Source organism: Anas acuta, chromosome 4 (assembly GCF_963932015.1).
Source record: "Anas acuta chromosome 4, bAnaAcu1.1, whole genome shotgun sequence".
NCBI classification, from domain to species: Eukaryota; Metazoa; Chordata; class Aves; order Anseriformes; family Anatidae; genus Anas; species Anas acuta.
Genome location: NC_088982.1, coordinates 31,470,415 through 31,490,409, shown reverse-complemented (window position 1 = coordinate 31,490,409; position 19,995 = coordinate 31,470,415). Strand labels below are relative to the sequence as shown.

The following is a 19,995-nucleotide window of genomic DNA, read 5'->3' as shown; positions in this document are numbered from 1 at the left end:
GATTAATTGCTATTCTCATGGTATGTATTCCCTTGCTATATATTATACTTTGGAATCGTGCAATTACTATAATTGCATTTGAATTATTTACAGTAATTATGAATAATTGCACTAATGTAAAATCAAGTAGAAGATAAACACCCAGGGGCGATACGTGAAATGGAAAGCCCAGATACTGTTCTGAGAGTTGGTTTCAGCAGAAAAGTTCTGGGGGAAGGGGAAAGTCTGCTCCTTGTCATTACTCACGTGCTGTGGTATCTTAACTGCTTGTGGCTTGTTCTGTCACCATTACAGAGATGTGGGGAAGTGCTTCTCTGTCCTGTCCCATTGCTGGGTAACTGAAGTGTAGAGCAGCTTGCGTGGTGCTGGGTGAGGAGGTAGTTTGTCATTAGTGGAGCCAAGAAACTTTGGATAGGTCTTGAGAGTTTCCATTTGCAAGAGAAGCCATTTTCAAAAGGATGGCATGATTCATGTTATGACCTTCCATTATAATTTCAAGATGTAGAAGTTGAATTCTGTAGCTAGGTTCTTTTTGATCCTTAGTTGGATCTTCATTCTTCCTATTTTACTGGCAGTCCTGTTCTTTTTGCCACATTTCATCATAAGCTGAAAAAATAAATGTGATGGGTACACTGCATATTGGCTCGATGAGTTTGGACTTGTGTATGCCATTCATCTGAAAGTAAATGTTTGGGGGTGTCAGAAAAATACTGCAGAAGTGCCTGGAAGAGGTATTAAGGATGCACAGATGATTCCAGGCTTCCCCGTGCTGGCAGTGTACCATTAGGGAATGGTAGGCCTTGTCCTGAAAGAGATTTATTGCAGTTGTTTAAGACCTCCTGATGTAAATAGAACTGCGGTAGCTTTCTGCAGCAGGCTTTGTACCCCTGGTCTTCTCCTTGCCTCTCTCTAAGGATGATTCTTTAACACTTCATGTTGACGTTGTGGTCCAGTTTGGGGTGAGCTTGCTGGAATTAGGTGGAGAGGGATTTTTGTCTTGCAGAGGTGTTAAGAAGCACCAAGACTGGTGAAAAGCAGAGGTGGGAATGGGGAAGGTAATAAAGGAAAGAAGAAGGGTATCCAAGAGAATTTTAGAGTCTCAGGAGCAAACACAAAGGCCATGTGGGTCGCTGTGGAAATGAGTTAGAGAAAGACCTGCGGGCACAGTCAGTCAGCAGTGGGTAAGCAGCGTGTCTCCTGCACTGCTTCCCGACGGGCCAGCTCATCTCCTCCTCGTTATGCAATTAGCTGAGCGAGAGGCCAAGCTGCAGCAACGAGTACTTTCCCGGTCCCTGCTGATGAGACAGTGTTCCCGGCGTTCACTTTTCCTCATGAGGAAATGCCAGGTGGGTGGGTAACGTGGGGAACAGAAAGCACCTCATGCATGCTGAGGCAAGGAGCCTGTGCTGCACAACAGCAGTTTCTCAGCAGCAAACAGTGGATTCCTTCGTGTCTGCGGGTGCTTTGAAACAAGGTAATGCTTCTAAACCTGAGCTGGGGATGTTCTGCTGAGTTGTGACCAATAATGTACCAGGCAGTCCTGAATTTACAGCACTGGTAGTTTATTGGAGTGGCAGCCGTCTCTCTTTTCCTGCTTTGCTTGCCATGCTTTTTTCACTAAGGTCTTGTTTGCAAATACTTCTTGTATCAGAGTTGTTTGTGTTTTTTTTTTAATTAAAAAAAAAAAAAGTGAAAACATTGTATAAGGGAGATTATCTTGTTGTTATTTTTATTTTCCCCAAGTATACCTTGGAACTGTCATTATCGCAGAGGATTCTTGGAGCTCCTTCTGATTTTTTGTTTTGTTGAGACTCTTAAATAGTGAAGTGTTTTTGCTTTTTATCCCTATCTCTTATATGAGTTAGAATCCTGTTTAGGATGCCTGATCTTGATGCAGATGTGTGTGAATGTGAAGTATGTGTTGGCAGAAGGGCTATCATCACGCTGTGCTGTGGATAGATGGTAGGAACTTGACAGTGAAAAATTATTTTTCAAAAGGCTTTGCTGTGTACTTGAATATTATATGTACTTCACTAGTCTTGTGAGGGACATGCAGTCTGACAGAAGCATAGAGAAGGACAGGACATGAGATTTACCTGACCACAAAGATAAATATTCTAAATTGAGTTTAGGGTTGAGGTCATATTTATAAAAATAGAAAATGATGTGTCCAGTTGTTTCAGAAGAGAAATTCATTCTCATTGGCAAGCACTTTAGTTTTATTCTCTTGACTGTCTGGAACATGTGGGAACCTTGTGATGGAGACGTGTTTGGGCAATCAGAATCCTAACATTTCACCATCAAATATTTGGGGGGAGGGGTGAGATGCAGGGGGGAGCATTCTGGCTTTGTTTAGCTTTTGTTTTGTTTTTTTTTAAGCACCTGGTTTTAGTTTTATCACAGAAATAGAAACTGAAAAGAAATAGTCTCCCTTCAAGTAGAATGTCAGAGCACAAAGATACAAAGCCACAAGCTTTTACAGCATTTCTAAGTGCAAGTAGCGGCACCCTTACAGCATTTTCTGAAACTTGATGCAATTGAATCATAGAAGTTCAGCTGAAGCCCACTGAACAAGAGTGGCAATTGATCTCAGTTGATTTTCAAGGGAGGAGGGACCGCTAGCCCTGGCACCATCTCACGGAACAGAAGATAGAGCACATGCATTTCCTCTGAGCCCGTGGCTGTTTTCCTGTGTGAGGAGGGCTTCAGGACAGCTTCTTGGTCGAGGATGTACGTGGCAATATCACACGAAGGAAGGGGCTTGCTCTAAGAAAGGCACGTACGTCATCACACTGTCACCAGCCGTCGGCTGTTCTCAGGGGTGGTACCAGGGTGAGGGTGAAAAGATTGGACTTGGTGATGATTTTTGCAATGTATTTGTTCAGTTGTAGTTACGAGTAGACTTCTATATGTGCGGTATCTAAAGTAGACCTTGGATTTTTATCACTTCATTATTGCAGAAGCGTTGAAAAATGTTAATGATTCCTAATAGGAAATAGCAGTTGGTCAGTCTTCAATATTGGTTGTTTTTCTGTGACTTTAATATTAAGATGCTTACTGTTTTGTTCTGATCTCAGGAAGCCTTAAGGATACAAACAGTAAACTGGGGGGTTCATCTATGAATATTAAGAAGTTTCATTGTGCTTAGTAATGTTTGTAATTAGTTCTGTAAAACTGGGCAAGTACATTTAGAACATCTTAGGCGTGAGACCAACATAAGCATCACAGCTTTTCAGTGAGCATTATACGGTATTCTTTTGAGAGCACATATTTCACCAAGAATATTACACCTCTGACAGTTGTTTTTTTTTTTTTTATTGTGGAAGTTATTTCATGATAAGGGAGAGGGAGGAGAGGCAGCGTTCATCAATATTGACTGATCCATTTATTAACAAAACATGAAGTGCACAGTCTCACGCCATCACCTTGACCTTGAGAGCTTTGTCAGTTTTTTGTTCTAGAATATTCTGCATCTTGAGAGACTGTCATCATCAAAAAGAGTCATTACAGGAAGATGGAAGATTTTTAAAATTCCTAACTGCACAGTCATTTTTCCCTTGCTACCAATAGTACAGTAAGGCATCTGTAAATGTGTGGAACAAACCTGGACTTGTTGAGAGGTGATGAGAAACTGCAGGTTGTGCCTTTGTGTGTGAGGGGTGAAATGAATTGCTGATTTTGGATCGATGGGTAAACAGTGCTTCTGGTGGTAGTGCAGACTAGGTTAAAAATACAGTGAGTGAGAAAACAAATTTGCACATGTACCTAGCAGTCATTTTTAATATTATCATTTAATTATACTGGGCTGTAGTTTTTCTTGAGCTCTTCAGAAATAGGACAAATGTAATGTTGCTCAGCTATGAGGTAGTTGAAGTTTTGTCTTAGGCTGAGGTAGCAGCTGTCTGAGTCCTTTGCATGACCAAATTGATGCCAAATGTGTGCTCGGTGTACACTCCCAAGTAAGTAACTTCTGTCGCACTCCTGTGTACTAAGTACAAATTACATGTATGAAATGTCTCCTTATTCCAGGAAAAGCCTTGGTGGTTGATGCAGATGACGGACACAAGACTCATTTCTCTCAACAGACCATGCTTAACAAAGGGCTTAGCAAGTCTATGGGATTTCTGTCCATTAGAGGAACACAAGGCGAGGAAGAATTTTTCCAGGGCATTTCCTCAGATTACAACTCAGGACAGGAAGATGCTTTCTGTCCTCACAGATGTAAAACCAATGAGTTTGAAAAGAAAGGTCACCTTCACACAGATGCCGCTCCCAGGCGGAAGGTATGGGCTTCCTCCACAGACTTGCTCTGCACAACTGACAAGGCCGCTGAGAGGGACCATGCTGGAGACTCTCACAGGCATGGTCACCAGTGCGAGACGTTTACAGTGCGGACTTCTACCACCACCAGAAACAAGGAAGCAAGGTACTCTGATGGCAGCATAGCACTGGATGTCTTTGGACCTCAAAAACTGGACCAAACGCGCCATGTGCCAGAGACATCAACTTCCGCAGCGATATCGAGTGCCTTTGACAGGATAAGAGAGAGACAAAAGAAGTTGCAGCTCCTGCGGGAAGCCATGAATGTAGAAGGTTAGTGAAGCTTTTAGATATTCTGAATCATTCCAGTCATTAAACAGAGATTGTCATTATGATAAATTTGAGTTCTCTAATAGCAACTCTAGAAATTGCTGAGCTCTTACGTTTGTCCTCTGTTTTTAGGTGAAATCAAAGCATTAAAACATCTGTTGCCAGCCAAGATGAAAGTGCTTGTCCAGATGAATTAGCCAGTGAAGGTAGTTGCTCTTTTTAAGTCAGCCAGTGTCAAGTTCATCAAGTGAAATTAGGAAATATATAGGTAACAGCCAATTGGCAGGTAATTTTCCTTCAAGGAAAACCTTCATCTTGAGCTCTTAAGGATGGATTTATACCCTGAAGGAAAAGAAGTGTGTCATCTACAGATCTCTCAGTTTTTGCTCTGTATAATTCTGGATGATCCACTTAAGCCCCATAAATATGTAGTTTCTTTTGGGCTTAAGATCTTTACCTCAGTGAGGAGAATTGTCAATAAGTTCCCTCAGTTAATTTAGAGAACATGTTGGGGGAGAAAAACCTTGGGACTTATTGTATGCACACTTACGGAAACGTCTTTATGTGGAGCCCTGTAATAGGGGACAGTGTGTTTTGTTTCTTTTGAACATGCAATGTGATTTTCAGGGGTTGCAAATTTAGGACAGCTGGATTGAAACAGAGTGCCAAGTCAGATCCTGCTCATGATGGGCAAGAAGGTGTTGCTTGTTCATCTAAGGTATATGCTGGAAGAGCTGTACATGCAGATTTAGCTGGGTGATTAATTCCAGTGTGTAGAAAATTGATACAAGTGAACAATCGTGGTGGCCTGGCTGTTGTGTGACAGAAATGACGACTGCCAGAAATAATAACCTCTGCCTTGTTTTCCTGCACTGAGGTGTGAACGCCCCTGCTGAGGAGAGCTGATAAAGCCTTTCATCAGGGTTGTAAAGCACTGTTTGTGCCCTGGGTGCTATCTCAGGAGGAGGCTGTATTGCAGGCAGCATGGGAAGCGTGTTCTTCCTCTCCTGAGCATGTGAGCCTTGAGCTCCAGAAAGAAGGAGCCTTACTGAAACAGCATCAGCAGTTCAAGAAGCTGCTGTGATTATGTACCAGCTGCACAGAAAAGACGAGCGAAGGGTTTCTGTGCTGTGGCATTAACATCTTTCAATGAAGGTAACGTTATCAAGTGAAAGAATGAATGTAGATGGGAATAGTACGGTGGAGATAACCATTGTTTGTTCAGAATAGAAGTTGACCACCTGTAATTACCTACTGAGATGTCTGATGGGGTAGTGGGGATGTTGCTTTATGTTTGGTTGAAGAGCGTGAAACTGAAGGGGACCATATCAAGTGCATGAGTCAACTCGAGCCTTTGGAGATAGGCACCTCGCGGAGTGTCAGCAGCCACTCCCTGCATTGGGAAAGATCAAGAGCTTCCTTGCTGAGGAGTTCAGCTTCGTGCGGGGTTGTGTTGCACAACAGCAAAACCAAAAGCTCAGCCAAGCCCGTTGATGAGCAAGGGTTTATCGTTCTCAGTCAAACAGGTTGGGAGACGACAGAAAAGGTAACGCACCTGGGTCTCACGAACTGAGATGGTTCAGCTGTGTGAAACCGCACGCGTGGTGTAGAGAAGGGGTGACAGTGCAGCCAAAGCAAACCGGGAGCTGGGGCTTTACACTTGGAGGAGCTGAGCGAGGGCAGATCGAAGCCGTAGCTCATGACTCACTGCCCATCCTTCTGAATTCAGTCATCGTTTGGTAGAAAAAGTCTTGATACTCTCAGCACATAGCTGGGTCGCAGTGTCCTTGTCTTCTGAGTTACTGCTTGCAGTAGAGGAAAGAGGTACGTGTTTCACTCTTGCGTTGGAGTCAGGATTGTGTACCCTGCACTTTTACTGCAGGCCTGCCATTTATCTTTCAGTTAACTTCTTAAAGGTTTCAGGCCAAAATTGGACTGTGAATGTCAATTTTTAATGGGAGTCAGTGCAAAAAGGTATTTGAGTAAGACAAAAGGGAAATGGCTTTTCACAGAGGAGTTGGTTGCTGTTGGGTTGGAGGTGGCTTGAGAAGTCTGACTGAAAGGACTCCGTTTCTCCTTGAGGGCAGGGTCACAAACCCCCTGAGATGTGAAGTCTCCTCAGGCTGCTCGAGGTTACGTGTTAACAGTAGGTAAGCCTCTGCCTTCAGCTCTTTGTTTTCTCAGTTGTGGAAAGGCATCGGACTCAGCACAGGCAGAGCTTTGCCAGATCTAACTTCCCTCTTCAAACTACAAAGGAATTTAAGTGACACGTGGCTTAGTTCTTCCCTAGCTTATTTTGGGTTCAGCTGGCAAGCTTTTTTGTTATTCACAAAACCTTAAGGAGCTGACTGTCTTGGAAAAAGAAAATGTTCCCATGCGTAGGCTCTGGTGCGCCAAGCTTTCACTCGGAACAGATTTTTACAACCCAAATTATAAACTCATGAAAAGCCGAGTTTATAGTGGAAAGAATGACAGAGCTTTAATTACAGCTGTGCTGTAACGAGGTAGTTTGTAGCGAGCTACTAACCATCCACACTGCGCTATAATCTGAACTTGGAACGGCCTGCATGCAGCCTCCCAAACCTTCCAGAGGCAGCGTCTTCCAAGCGTCTTGCTCACAAACTTGCTGTGTTGTGTGTTAGTCCTCTGTGCTGCTTGAGGGCTGAGCTGGTTGTCGTAGACCAATTTGGGTGTTTGTCAGTGACCAGGTGCTTGGCCACAAGTTGGGGGGGAGAGAAGATGGCTGCTGGTTCAGCTCAGGTGTACGTCAGCAATTCTGAACACTCAGATCAGACTCCAAAAATGTGTTTTCATCTTGTCAAGTGATAGGAGAGAGTTCTGTATCTCTGCTGCTGCTGTTCTTGTTTCTGTCGTGTAGTTTGTCAGCTTTGGTGTTAAACCCAAGCAGCTCTTCTGTTCCGAGTGAGCTGATGGTGCTGATCTTCTGCAAGTTGGCAATGGCTGCTCGGCGCCCCCAGCCAGCATCCCCTGTCAGAGCCAACAACCTTCTGGCTTTGGCATCTTCTGAGCCTGGATCGCTGCTCGAGAGCATGAGAGCCTTGTGCCTTCTCCCTTACTCCCAGCTTTCTTTGCCTTCTCACCCACAGAACTGATGGTATCTTCTGAGAGCTGCCAAGCATAAACAGAGTTCAGGGTTCGTGTTGGGCCTGCCTTCAGCTGGCGCGATAGGCAGGCACGTGGCTCTGAGGTAGGCTCCTGCCAGTCTCCCCCATTCGTTGACTTAGGTGCCTTTTCCCCCACGTTTCATGCATCTCCATTATAAGGGAGTTGGTTTCTGTGTTCCTTGAGCAAACGTGTATCCTTCTTATGTACAGTGTTGCCTATGGGAACATTGGAAATGAATGCAAGAGGGAGCATTCATGAGGGATGCAAGCATTCAAGAGAGATGCAAGTCTTCTGAGTATTTATCTCATAAGACTGTTAATTGATGTGCTCCCCTGAGGACTCATCTGGACCCTGCTTACCTTCCATGTCATGGCTGCGTGTCTTCGGCTGGCGAGTCAAGCTTGCGGGTACTCAAAATGTTCAGATTATTCAAACTCTCTTAGTTAGAAGTTGCATTTGGGAATAAGGAAAAGTTACTGTGGTCAGTATATTATGGGTAAGCAGGTTGGTAGTGAATGCCTTCCAGCAAACGAAGCCCAGGGACTGGAACTGGGGAGCTACAGGAGAAGCAGGTTAAGCAGGAGGTGGGATGTAGGACAGGAGGAACAGCTGCTCTGCCAACTCACCTCTTCATGACCACCCTCAATGCCATGCATACTTTCTTTTTCTGTTGAGTTGTATGTATTCAACAGGTAAGCTTAAGTGGAGGAAATGCCAGTCACCCACAATGATGTATGCTGTTTGCATGTGAAAGCAAACTGAGGCTCAGTTTCCACTTGTTTTAGGATCATCCCGCTGCAGTGTGATTCCAGCTCAGTGGCGGTGAAAGGAGTTGTCATGTGCCTGGTATGTCCGGTATGGATGAGGTTCAGTTACTGTTCAGCAATCACAGCCATGAAGCTGCAGGGTAGGCTAATGAACTGTTCCTAGCTCAGAAAACTTTGGGTCATGAGTTGTACTGGCGCTGTGGAAATTGGCCTTTTAAGGAAGAAAATAAGAAATACTCCTGTGAAATACCTGTAAGGTACAAGTGCTCTGGTATCAGGCACAGCTGCTTTGTTCTGAATTATATAGGAATATAATAGGAATTATATATGAACAGGATGGTGGAAATCCCATGTGTTACCTGTGAGCATGTGTCAAACAGGAACCCTTACCAGGGATTCATTCTGGGTCACTATACTCTGTTGAACATCTGCCGTGCTGCCTCGCAGAAGGTAATTCAATGAAAAAAGGAAAGGGAAGAGTAAACATGGCTCTAACTTTACTTTCTGAGCTTCTGCAAAAGAAGCACATCCCAGCCCTTTCTCAAAAGACTACGGATGAGTTTCATGGCATTACAGTGAAGCTCTTCAGTACTAAAGACGCCCACCACCAGAACCCCAAGAGCAAACCAGAACACCCGCCCTACCGGGAAGCTGCTTGTTGAACTCTATCTCTATCCTTTTCCTTCTCTCTGCATCCAGTAAGAATTTTGTAATAATGTGCATTTGAAAGCCTGTGTATCTAATGTGAGTCATGTGTTCGGGATAATGACATTCCAGGCTAAATGCGGTCCTCTGATTTCTGTTGAAGTTGGCTGGGACGAGGCTTTCTGTAAATGACGAGCCTGGGCTTGCACGTCTTGCCTTGCGTAAATGGCGTGGTTTGTTGTTTCGTGCTGGGTTAGGTGCCTGTGAGGTTGTGCTCTGCTGGCTTCCACGGGGAGTTTCAAAAAGTACCACTACAGTGCTACAAAAATGGCACAGACGTGTTTTCTTCTGTTTGTACGGCAGCTCTCATCGCCATGTTGTGGTGCTTGCTCTTTTATTACAAGTTTTATATCTACATCTTCATTACAGACTCTTAAAACAAAAATAATAATTCCAAGGCTATTCAAAAATCCCAGGGAAAAATGTGAATTCTGGAGACCAGTTGTTTATTGTCATCATCAGCTTTTGCAGATCTCATTTTCCAGTTCCTTCCCAGCCACTCAGGCTAGAAATTGGTCCTTGTTTTTTGAAATTCTTGGATGAAACGCTCAGCTTCAGCTCAGTCCCAGAGTGTGGACTCGTGACCTTTGGAAGCCAGTTCTTCTTTAGAAGAGGTTTGGTTTGGATGCAATCCAGGCGCCTTCTCTGAAGTTAAACCTAATATGATATGTTGGAATTGAAGGGAATTTGCTGGAGGAGAGAAGCAAGCAAGAATTACTGGGTGAATTCAGCAAGCACTGTAGATACAGCAGTCTCCGTACTGATGGTCGAATCTCACTCTTGCAGCATGTATCTTGTCCATGCAAACAGTTCCACTGCTACGTATATTTTCCTGAAACTGAGCAAAGCAAAAAAAAACATCTGGGCAATGACTGGGAATCTCACTCAGGTGGGCTGAGCCCAGGGAAGCCAGACAGCCCGCAGAGTCTGATAGCTCCGCAGCAAGTGCTTGTTTCATATTCTACTTTACCATTTTACATGTATTTTTTTTGCAGAATTTTACGTCTCAGAGAGCCAGGACGAAGCCACAGTTCTGTGTGCAATTCAGGAAGCCCAGGCTGCTGACTAGGTGGAAAAAAAATCTGCTTAAAATCTCATGTTGTATTTTATTGTTCCCTTCCCTTCCTTTTGCTTCAAAGACAGTCTAGTAGACTTGCAAAATCTACAGCTAATAAAACTACTGGGACAGAGGAGATCTGTTTTCACTTAAGCGTTTCTCCACTGTAGCTCCCAATATCATGCTAGGATTCATGCCGCATTTGAAGGGCTGGGAGCATTTTAAAATACGCATCGGAAGGCTTCCCACTGCATTTGGGGTTCATTTTCCTATTTAGGCAAGTCATTGCTAGATTGGCAGTGGGTTTTGGTGTTGTAAAATCCAGAAGGCTGAACGTAGCCGTTGTGAAAGGCTGAAGCAAGACCCAAACCCCCGTGAATACTCTGCATTGAGCTGCAGGTCGCTTTGCAGAATCAAGTGAGACACATGTGTAGGACTCACTGGGCTTCAGCTTTTTATGCATCTCTTGCAGTATCTTGCTGTATTTGCTGGGGCCCTGGGGAGCTGCACAACCGAGTGGACTGGTAGATAGTTGTAGGAAACACCAGTTTTTGGAGGTTTTGGAAACAAGTATTGCAAAGTTAACGCAATCTTGTCTTCAGTGTTTGTCTGCTGCAGCACTTGCAAGCCTTAAAACACGTTGCTTGTTGATAATTAGTGGAAAAACCATGCCAGGTTGTGCAGGTAGTGACAGGGCGCAGTTGCTAACATGTGGTTGTAGTTCCCTCAGAACGTAGCGGAGAACAGAAATCTGTTTGGTGCAGGCTCCCTTTGTGGGGTTGGATCAGCCACATCCAGCTCTTGTGGTGATGAATTGCACCCTTGCTGCTCAGCCTGTCCCTTCGTACTGGTGACCTTGTACTAGAAAACCTGTTCCCAGGAGCTGAGCAAAATGTCTCATCCTGCCAATTTCACTCCATTTTTGCTTTTCCAACCAGCAGGTAACTGCTTTGTTCAGAAGAGCACTTCTAATGCTGGAGTCCTTTGCCCATCTCTCTCTTTTCTTTGTTTTCAGTTATTTCTCCTCATCTCTAGAGGGAAGTAGCACTGTTTCACGTAACCATCAATGGTGGATGATGTTCTAGTTGGTTATGGTTTGATTTTGCTGCTCCAGTCCAGAAGGGGGAAGTGCAATTAGCTGAATTCCTCTGGATTGGTTTTTCGCTTGTTTTGGAAATAAGCTTAGTTTACCAGCTGTGTCCTCAGCAACATCGGATCGGGTAGAAAACATGTTTTCATTATTTCTCTATAATAATTTTGTTATTAAGATGGTTCACTTAGTAAATTTATCACTAGCGTTAATCACACCTGGTCAAGCTGTGGTCTGCAATAACTTCACGTCTCTTGCTGCTGCCTGTTCAACATTTTGTACTCCTCCCCTGACATGCCTTACTGCAGTAATTGGCACTTGTATTTACAGCTGTTACATGTGCTTGCTCTGTATCATCCCTTCTGTTTTCAAACATGTTAACTGTAAGTGGACCCAAGACAGCCTTTTGGAAAGAAAGACACCTGAAGTGTGCTCTGTTTGACAGCAAAGCCTCGGAAGTCTCCAAGTGTGGAGGCTTTTTTGTTTTCTGTTTCTTGCTTATAAGCATTGTACGTGGTCGTTCGCTGCCTTGCATATGAAAAGGTTTTGAAGATAGCTGAAAATATCAAGTACATATCCCTTGCAATTCCTGTGCTTTCAGTATGTTATGTGGAGAGTTCACTGGCACTAGGAGTTGAGGCTGCGTTGTTTTGCTTCCTCTTCAAAAGCAATTAGCTCTTCTGGTTAATTAAAAATCCTGCAGGGACTTAATAATTGATTGCTAATCATATTTTATGGATGTCAAATTAAGGCTGAATGAATTCTGATTTTTCCAGTTCCTGCTTTGTTGCTATGGATATTTTTCCTTATAGAGAAGGAGCCAGGGGTGAAGTCCTGGCTGTTGCTTTCTACACACACGAGGCATGCACCAAATGTTTTAGTCAACTTTGGTCTGGGTACTGGGGCTTGTAGCTCTTGTGTGTTTTGTTGGCTTGAGGGGGCTTTAGGTTGGTTGGTTTTTCTGTGCTTTTTTTTTTTTTTTCCTAAATTTTAGTTTTCTGCACAGCATCCACTGGGTATTTCCTTTGCTTTCAGACTCCCAAACCACAGACTGGCATTTAAAATGTTTTGAACAGATCAAATTTCAAGTGTTGCTTTCTATTTGACTTTGCATTAGAACTGTTGTTCTTTTCTGACACCCTGATTTAAACTTTCAGAGCCTCTGAGAAGGTACAAATCTTACCACAGCGATGTTTATAGTACTTCGAGTGAAAGCCCATCTGTTATTTCCTCGGAACCAGATTTCAGGCAAGGTAAGACCTGTGTTTAAAAATAATAGTAAAAGAAATGAAAAAAAAAAAAAAAAAAAGGGGGCAAGAAGAAAGTTCAAAGGAAAAGAAAATGAGGGAAGTTAAATCATTAGTAGGAGGCTTGATAATTACTACTAATATGAAGTTGTAAGATGATCTCATGTAATTAAATAATTGTGTTCAGTTCAGCATAATTGGCAGTCTGTTCAGAAATGAGTTTGACATTTAGCAGTCTGAAAGGGAACATGGTAGGAAAAGGTGGAAATGGTTAACTTCACTGGAGTGCTTGATTTAAATGGCACACAGTCTTCACACACACAAAACCAATCCTAGTTCTTGCTAGCGTGCAATCTCAGTAACTTGTAAAAGCTTTCTATGGGACGTATATGGTTTATTTTGGGGGGGATTTCCATAGGCTTTACTAAGAGGATAAAATGGTCAGTAATTTATAAAGTGAAGATTTTGGTGTAACGCAAAAAAGTAGGTATTACAGGCTAATCGTATGACAAATTTATGTAAGTTCTACTGAATCAGTGGCTTGGAAAAACAGGCAATGGTATTATTTGTTGATGTATGATGGGAAGGTTTTCTTCAAAACATGGAAGCACAACATGGAAAAAGTGTTTGGGGTGTTTTATGAAAGAAGTGCTAGAATATGCTCCAACCCAGCTGCCCTCTGCTCACCACTCCTTCTACATCTTCTGGCAGTCCTCCTAAATACTGAGCCTGAAGCCTAATAAGCAGAAACAAGTAGCAAGTAACAGCAGTGGTCTTGAGGCACAATAACTATTTTCCCATCTGTTTCTTGCCATTTAGAACAGGCTACTTAAGAGTTTCTATCCCAAGTCTGTACAGGTGAGAGCTTTTTGGGTACCAGTAGCCAGAGTCAATGAAATGGGTGTCATAAAGAACAATTTCAAAATCAACATGGCTTTAATGTGTAGTCTGAGATCTCTCCTGCTACTACCTCTGTTCACTGAAGGTACAATAAGGAAATGAAAGCCAAGCACTTTGCAAAATCAGGTCAGGAGTTTAAAATCTCAGGTGCTGCTGCAGGAATACATACCAGCAAAGGAGCTAATCATTATAAACTGGAAAGCAGATCAGTTTATTAATAAAAAACAAAACAAAAACCTATTTCATAGCAAAGGGTCAGATCTCAGGGACAAAAATTAATCACAGGAGCTCAGCAGTATACTGGTTTCTTAACTCCCTTCTTGTGAACTGGATGCAGAATTACTTCAGCTGCTTTGATACTGTTGTGGAGCAGTTTTATGTGGTGTCTCTGCCACTTCATGCCTCAATAGAACAACATAAAAAGAAACCTTTTGTGTTGGAAAGGTGTCTATGCAATCATGTATTTATTTTTTCAGCATTTTTTTTTTTTTAGACCTTCTTTAGTATCCTTACTCAAAGGAATTCTGTAGTGTAGCTACCTTCACTGGGGGAAGCAGCAAGATTTCTTTGAAAACTGAAATCGACTTCCTAATAGTGTGTCTAACATGTGGAACATAGAAATCTGATTCCTTCTAAGTAATCTCATATCATCGATAAATCCTTGGTTTTTAAATGGGATCGTTCTGTATGCTTTGTTGCCCAGTCAGGTATTAATTTGTCTTTTGGTTTGCTAGTGAGAAGAAATGAAGGTTTCAAGAGAGATGATGCCAACGGTGCTTTACCAGGCGCTGATGATATCTCAACGTCAAGTCAAGCTAACTCTCAGAGAGCCAGGTAAACCATGTGAAAACTGTGTCTTGGAGTGCTCAGTCTCTATCGGAGAAATTATTGTAAATCTGCAAGCCAATTTTTCACTCCTATCCTAGCTTCTGCATAATTTTAGTAAATTGTTCTGTCTTCAGGATGATGGCATTTCAAAATCACATAATGCAGTCAGGCAAAGTCTCATCGTGCATGTGGTGTAGAGGCAACTAATACCACCTGTGAGTCCAAATTTGGCTCCCGTATTTATTGGACACTGGGTTGTGCTCTGTCATGTTGGCATATGTCAGAAGGTCAAGGTTTATGTTCTGCTTGGAAATAGTTAATCATTTCTATTTCAGTTATACTTGCCTAAAATTTGTAGGAAAAGTTGATATTATTTTGAAATGGTATTATTGGTATTATTTTGAAAATGTGTTCATTTAATATGAGAAGATAATATGCAGTTGCTTTGAAATAACCTAAAAGCCATACATTTGGTTGTTTATTCTGACAAACTCTTGGTTTATGATAATGCTAGATGTTCTTTTTTTTCTTCTTTTGTATAATCTCAGCACTGGTTAGGCTGGCCAATTTAGTAACAATTTAGGCTTTTTGAAACCTATTTTACCATACAGTATACCGGAATATTAAGTCCATATGATTCTGTTGCATTTTTAGATTAATTTATTTTTCAAATGCTGTTGATCAATATTGATTTAAAAAGCAGGTTGTCTTTTAGACTGTACTTGTGTACAGAAGAAGCTACTTTAGCCATACCTGCTAGATTTTGTGAGTGGTTCCATTGTAAATGTTTGATAGGCACGAACCTTTTAGATAGAAAATTTTCCTCTTTTAGTCTTTGTCACATGCTGAATCACCTAGGAATATTTGATAGAAAATATTCCAATAGCATTTTGGGGTGGGCGGGCAAGACATGTGTTTTCTCTCTTTCCTTTCATTCCGCTACAACAACAGCCATCTCTCAGCAGCTTTTAGCTTTATTTGGGATAGATCAGGAGAATGATTACTGCTGTGCTCAGTATTGTAGGATATTTATAACTTTTTAGCATGGATCAGATGGAAATCCTGCTTTATTCTATTAAAGAAATTCAGGAGTGTCTGAAGATTGTAAATGTTTCAGGAAACGTGGCAAGGCTATCAGATATGTCCTTGTAGTTTAGCCTATAGAGCTATGCTTTGAACATGAAGATTAAAATAAAAGAACATGTGCTTCTTGCACTATGTTGTTTCCCCTAAATGAATCTGAGTAAGGCAGGGTCTCAGGTGGGCTGTGTATGGGTGCAGATGAGAAAAAGAACAGAAACTTGGAAATTTTATGGCTTCTGTTGGAATAATGTCTTGGTTTCCTTACCACTTGCACTTTGCCTGGAAAACATGAGGTCATTTAGAGATGTATGTATTGGCATTTCTTGTGGTGGAGAAGCATTTAAGCATTACTTAGCTGGGCAGAAATACAGTATCAATTCATCTAACAGTGTAGGTGTTGTGCTGCAATGTTGAGGCAAAGAGATCTGTTGTGACTTAAGAGGATTTGGGCTTGTATGGGAGCTTGCAGGGCAAATGTTCAAGGATCCTGCTTACAGGTTCATGTTACATGTCAGCCTGTTAAAGAGCTGTAAGGTTCTGCTTCCAATTTGATGCTACCTTAGAGCAACAGAATGGCAAAACATCTACTTCCACTGAGTGCGCAGAACGAGCTCATAAATTTATTCTTTGCCCTTGCTTTTCCTTCTGGTGAATACTGCTATGTCAGCCTCATTTCCACAGTGGCTGATTTTGACCCCGGGAAGCTGCCAATTCAACGCTGCAGCAGTGCTTCTGAATAACCCGTCAGTAATTGGTGGATGCTGGTAGAGAGCTTGGTTTTCTATTTACAAAATGTTTCAGAAACTGAGTGTAGTATGTGGTATGGAAACAAGTCACATTGTTGTAAATGAATCAGGCCGATTATGCAAGTGAAGGTGCTATGGTAAAAGAGTACGTACTTTCTCATGGTTCATTTTACATTGCCTTATTTTAATTTATATTGTCCTGTTAAGACTGGTACCTTTAATGGAAGTAATTCGTGTATGAGTGAAATCCAGCAGGAAAATGCTGTTCTGTAAGTGCAGCGTAGAATCATCTCCTTGGCTTAGCAGTGCTGTGAGCTTCACATTTATGGAACTCTGCAGCCTTTTTCCAAGGCTTAGTATTTATTTTGATCTGCTGGTTTTGCTCGGCCTCATCTGAGCATCTGCTGAAAGATGCCATGCTCTACACCCACACAAAAATGGCATAGAAGGGTACCACAGATAGTTCTTTACAGAGTTAGAGACCGTGGCACCCTATTTTCATAAGCTGAGAAACCTGAAAACTTTTCCTCAGTACCAGACTAGTAAGTACATCCAAGATAAATAAATAAATAAAATAAAAAATTAGGCTGAATTCCTGAAAGCTAATTTTACCTTTTTTTTTTTTTTTTTTTTTAAGACCCATTGAGAAACGGAGCAAAACAGCCAGGAGCAGAATTTGGTCCTAAAATAAAACTTAGATAATATCTCTGTTAATTATGTGAGCTAAACAGAAGACAGGTCGGTTTGTCTGTCTGTCTCTTTGTGTCTTTCTCCAACAGCTGTTAAAACTTCACGGTGGTATGGAGTGTGGAAAGGAGATGGTAGCTGGTTCAGCAGGGACATTTCCAAGGAAATAACCTGCTATTTGTATCCAGCATATTGTGTATCACTCCTTCAGAATGCTCCGTGCTGCAGGAGACCATGACTTTCAGAATTTCAGAACCATAAGCTGTCAGAGTAAAATCATTGATAACAAGTAGTTCTAGGGAGCACATTCTCAGAGTTCAATGGTTTGGGGAGGCACATGTAAACGAACCTATAACTTGAGTCCCTGCAGCCATTCAGAGTGTTTTTCTCTGTATTCAGAGATAGCATCTGTACTTTGGTACATTTTAAATTCACTGCTCCTGTGGCACGTCCTTAGAGGCAGTCTGCTTAATTATCCATGGAATAAATCTCATACAAGTGAGGTGTATATCAAATGGGGGGATTTGAATTTGAGGGAGTCAGCAGCTGATATTAAGAATGTGGTTAAGCTGCAGCAAGATTTGTGCTGTTTGGGGGAGCAGCATGCTCCTAAACCAGCATAAGCCATAGATTTTATTTATTTATTTAGTAATTTTAGAGTAAGCCCAAGCCCTTCTGCTGTTCCGTGACCATTGTTACCCTTTAAACTTCTTGGAATGCTTCCTTTTGGCAATGGATACTTGACCTTTTCCTCTTTGCTTCTCGTATTTCTTATTTTTGTCCTTTTATCTCTTTTTCCTCCTTTACTATTTCTTCCTTTTTCTCTCTAGGAGCAGCACCTGACATGGATTTCTTCCTTCTGTTGCCTTTTCCTTCCAGTTACCCGCTAGATTCCATTTGCATCTCCGTCCTCTCCTACCGCTGTGAATCCATCTTTCTCAGTCTCTTCCTAACCTTTCCACTGCACTGTTCATTGCAGAATGCTACCTGCTCCCCTTCTTCCAGCTTGCTTCCTTCTGTGATCCAGTATGTGCTCATGCCACGGTAAGTACGCTAGGTGAGGAGTGAATTCACTTGCTGCTTTGACAGGAGTCAGCCTTCCAGGTGACTGCTCACCTGCCACCTTAGGTTAATACTTAACTGCCAGACATGGATGAAAATAAAGAGTAGCAGCCAAGTACTTGCCGTATGGGGAACCATAGGAAGCACGCTGCTATCTGTTAGGAAAGTCATTGGGATTTTTTTTGTAGCAGTAATAACACTTGCCTATTCCAAACTTCTCAAAAAAAACTCTACCTGGATCTGTCAGCAGTATCTTCTCTGCTGTTGAGAAAGATATATTTCTTGTCTTGGGACCTGGAGAGGGAATCAAGCTGCCACCCTCCATGGAAAATAGATTCTCTGCCCAAGCCTGGCTTTACTGTATTTATCTGGGATGCTGGAGTGTGCTTTCTCTGGGTGGTGACAGTGTTTATATCCTGAGCTGGGAAAACTTCTGAAGCATCAGCTTTTTGAGCTTCCTCTCCCTGCCACCGCTCACGTTTTCAGAGAAATGCACGTGAAGTAAAAAGATAAACCAGCATAACAAGATTGTTTTGCACAGTAATTTATGATTGCCATTGCACAGATCTATCTATATGTTATTAAAAAGGCATTTTTTTCAGCAGTAGGGGTGGTTTTCACATTAGCAAGTGTTTTCAGATACAGCCAGTTGCAACATGTCTCACTTTTTCATATCAACTTTGATAATTCATAGATATTTACATTCAGAAAGTGTTTTGGTTTTGTTTTGTGTTGTTTTTTGTTTTTTTTTCCATTTTGGAGCCCATCCTTAGACCTTGATCTGAAGAGTGCTTGTGGGCGTATTTAACTAACTTCATTGTGAATATTCCCACACAGACTATGTTGATCTTAATAAGCCTTCTCTCTGTGAAAAGCAAAGCTCATGCACAAGTCTTTGCAGGTCTGAGCACTTTCCTCATTACTTTGGCCTTTTAGGTGCATATTATTAAGTCTGCTGCAAAAAGAAGCAGGGGAGGGAGAAGGGGAGCAATGCTAGGAAAGCCCAGCACAATGGGAAGGATAATGGGCTGACATCAATAAGTTTCTCTGTAACTCCTCAAGAATTTACCTGAAACTCCATTTGAGGAACCTCTGCATTATTTTGCTCAGTTCTTGGCTCATCGGTGCTGTTTTATTGTTTGGAATTTTCTACAATAACATAAATCTTATTTTTAGACCATTTTTTGTATGTTGGTTGATGGAACTTCAGTATCAGAAAATGTATGAGGACTTGCTGGCACTGCTGGCACTCATTAGAAGCTTTGCTCTGAGATGATGGAAATAGATTTGAAATTATGCCCACAGATTATCATAGATAACTGTGCTGTCTGGGCAGGTGCCTTTTCTCTTACCTGGTAACTGATTTGTCATTTATCAAACTTATTTGCCTACTTAAAAGAAACTAATGATAATTTTTTCTGTCTTAAGAAGTCTGTAGGCTACCTTCTTACTACAAAGTGTCAGTGCAGGACTTGCTTTACATTCATCTCTATTCCTAAATTTCAGTGCAGGGGTGTACAGGATTCAAAATATCTTTTTCTTCTTTTGTGTTATTAATTGCTCTAGTGTGCCATCAGAACTAACTTAGCTGAAAAATAGAGTTGTTAACTTAGCTGGCAGAGTTGTTAACAGAGCTAATTTAGTTTGGTATTGGTCAAAGTGCCTTTGCATTGTTAAAGGTATTTTTTGGTAGATGAACTTCTTGTTAGTTTCTCCTATCTACTTGTGTTGAAAAATTGTGTCTGTGTAGCTCTATAAACAGGGAGAACAATAAGCACTGATTAATTTCTGTTTAGTTTGGGGCTTAAAGGTGTTTTTACTTGTAAGTACAGGAGACAGGGAGAGAAGTCGTGTTTATTTTTTCCAATTTTTCAAATAAAGATGGTTGTTTACCCCAAACGAGACCTGGATTTTTTTCCTAATTAGAATAAAATTGGTAGGACACTGGGGATCCTTATTTGCTGAGATAAGAACTGGAGGCTAGATAGCTGTTTCCACAGAAACAGTGGTGGCTTTTTATTTTTGTTCTTTTCTACGTCTTTCCTTCAAATGATTCATTTAGACTCTTACTTCATTTACTGTCATGCCTATATATTACCCAAGTCAT

General features: G+C 41.8%; 1 protein-coding gene across 7 annotated transcripts in view; it reads left to right on the top strand.

Moving 5' to 3' along the window:
* The window catches only part of PTPN13 (protein tyrosine phosphatase non-receptor type 13), a 109,066-nt gene that overhangs the window by 47,597 nt on the left and 41,474 nt on the right, over positions 1–19,995 (top strand). For 4 of the 7 annotated variants that reach the window (XM_068680525.1, XM_068680523.1, XM_068680522.1 and 1 more), the window contains exons 7-9: positions 4,030–4,593; positions 12,493–12,588; positions 14,217–14,316. In XM_068680525.1, the coding sequence (XP_068536626.1) occupies positions 4,030–4,593; positions 12,493–12,588; positions 14,217–14,316 (760 nt within the window). Of the gene's footprint in view, positions 1–1,333; positions 1,475–4,029; positions 4,594–12,492; positions 12,589–14,216; positions 14,317–17,847; positions 17,871–19,995 lie in introns of those variants that run through there. The other 3 variants (XM_068680527.1, XM_068680526.1, XM_068680528.1) reach the window with 3 other exon arrangements.